The sequence below is a fragment of the Manacus vitellinus genome, unplaced genomic scaffold (assembly GCF_001715985.3).
Source record: "Manacus vitellinus isolate BGI_N305 unplaced genomic scaffold, ASM171598v3 scaffold_110_pilon, whole genome shotgun sequence".
Taxonomy (NCBI): domain Eukaryota; kingdom Metazoa; phylum Chordata; class Aves; order Passeriformes; family Pipridae; genus Manacus; species Manacus vitellinus.
The window spans coordinates 597,896-599,011 of NW_021938845.1; the positions used below are offsets into that span (position 1 = coordinate 597,896).

Below are 1,116 nucleotides of genomic sequence, written 5' to 3' on the forward strand. Positions count from 1 at the left end.
ATCCCAAATTCTGCCCACAGGGATCCAGCCCTCGAGCAGCTCCACAACATTACCATGGATGAATCCTGGGAAGGGGCTGCCAGAGGGGGAACTGAGACTCTGGAGGGAGTTTGGTCCCTGTCTCCCAGCTGGGATTGACTTCCTAAAGGAAGCTCATCCATCCCAAATTCTGCCCAGAGAGACCCAGCTGCACACACGACAGTGTCATGAATAAATCCTAGGAAGGGGCTGGGAACTGAGACCCTGGAGACACACATTGGGTCCTTGTCTTCCACCTGGGATTAACTTCCCAAATTCAGCCCCTCCATCCCAAACTGTGCCCCCAGGGCTTTGGGAATGCCAGGCTCACCACCGGCTCCGTGTCGGGCACGGCCTCGCCCCTCCGGGTGCCCAGCAGGGTGTCCAGCACCATTTTCCAGCCCGGCTCCGCCTTCCCGGCCTTCTCCCCGTGGGATGCAGCATCCTCCAGGGAATCCTGCCCCTCCCTGGCGCTCACCCACGGACACCAGTCTCGGTGCTGGGAGCTGGGGTGGAAGAAGCTCCTCGTGGAAGCGTCCTGGGAACGAGAGAGGAAGGAATGCAAGGGGGGGTGAAATCCCAAACCCCTGGATTGGGAACGGCATTCCCGGCATTCCCGGCATTCCCAGTGCTCACCGAGCCGCCGGAGGAGCAGAGCCGTGCCCGCTTGGCCCTGCGGATGGGGCTGGATGGCACTTCCATGGTGTCCCCCTGGCCCATGCTCCGCGTCACCGGGCGGCTCCGGAGGGACGGGCTGGACACCTCCAGCTCCCCCCGGTCCATGGAGCCGGGAGAATCCCAACCCCGGGATACGGGGCGGGACAGGGATGGGGAGGGGCTCTTCTCCTGCTGCAAGAGGGGAAAAACAGGGAATTAGGGAGATGTTCTGGACACCTCCAGGTCCCCACAGTCCATGGAGTTGGGAGAATCCTAACTCCCAGGGTGGGACATGGATGGGGATGGGCTCTTCCTGTGCTGCCAGGGGGGAAAACAGGGAATTAGGGAGCAGCCTGAAGGGGGTGGGGAAAATAGGGAATTAGGGAGATCCTCTGGACACCTCCAGCTCCCCCCAATTCATGGATTTGGGAGAATCCCAAC

The 1,116-nt window shown here is 61.5% G+C and overlaps 1 protein-coding gene across 1 annotated transcript in view; it reads right to left on the reverse strand.

Moving 5' to 3' along the window:
* The window catches only part of ZC3HC1 (zinc finger C3HC-type containing 1), a 25,128-nt gene that overhangs the window by 6,064 nt on the left and 17,948 nt on the right, over positions 1-1,116 (reverse strand). The window contains exons 5-6 of the mRNA XM_029965617.1: positions 655-864; positions 350-556 (exon numbers count right to left, since the gene is read on the reverse strand). Coding sequence (XP_029821477.1) covers positions 350-556; positions 655-864 — 417 coding nt within the window. The remainder of the gene's footprint in view (positions 1-349; positions 557-654; positions 865-1,116) is intronic.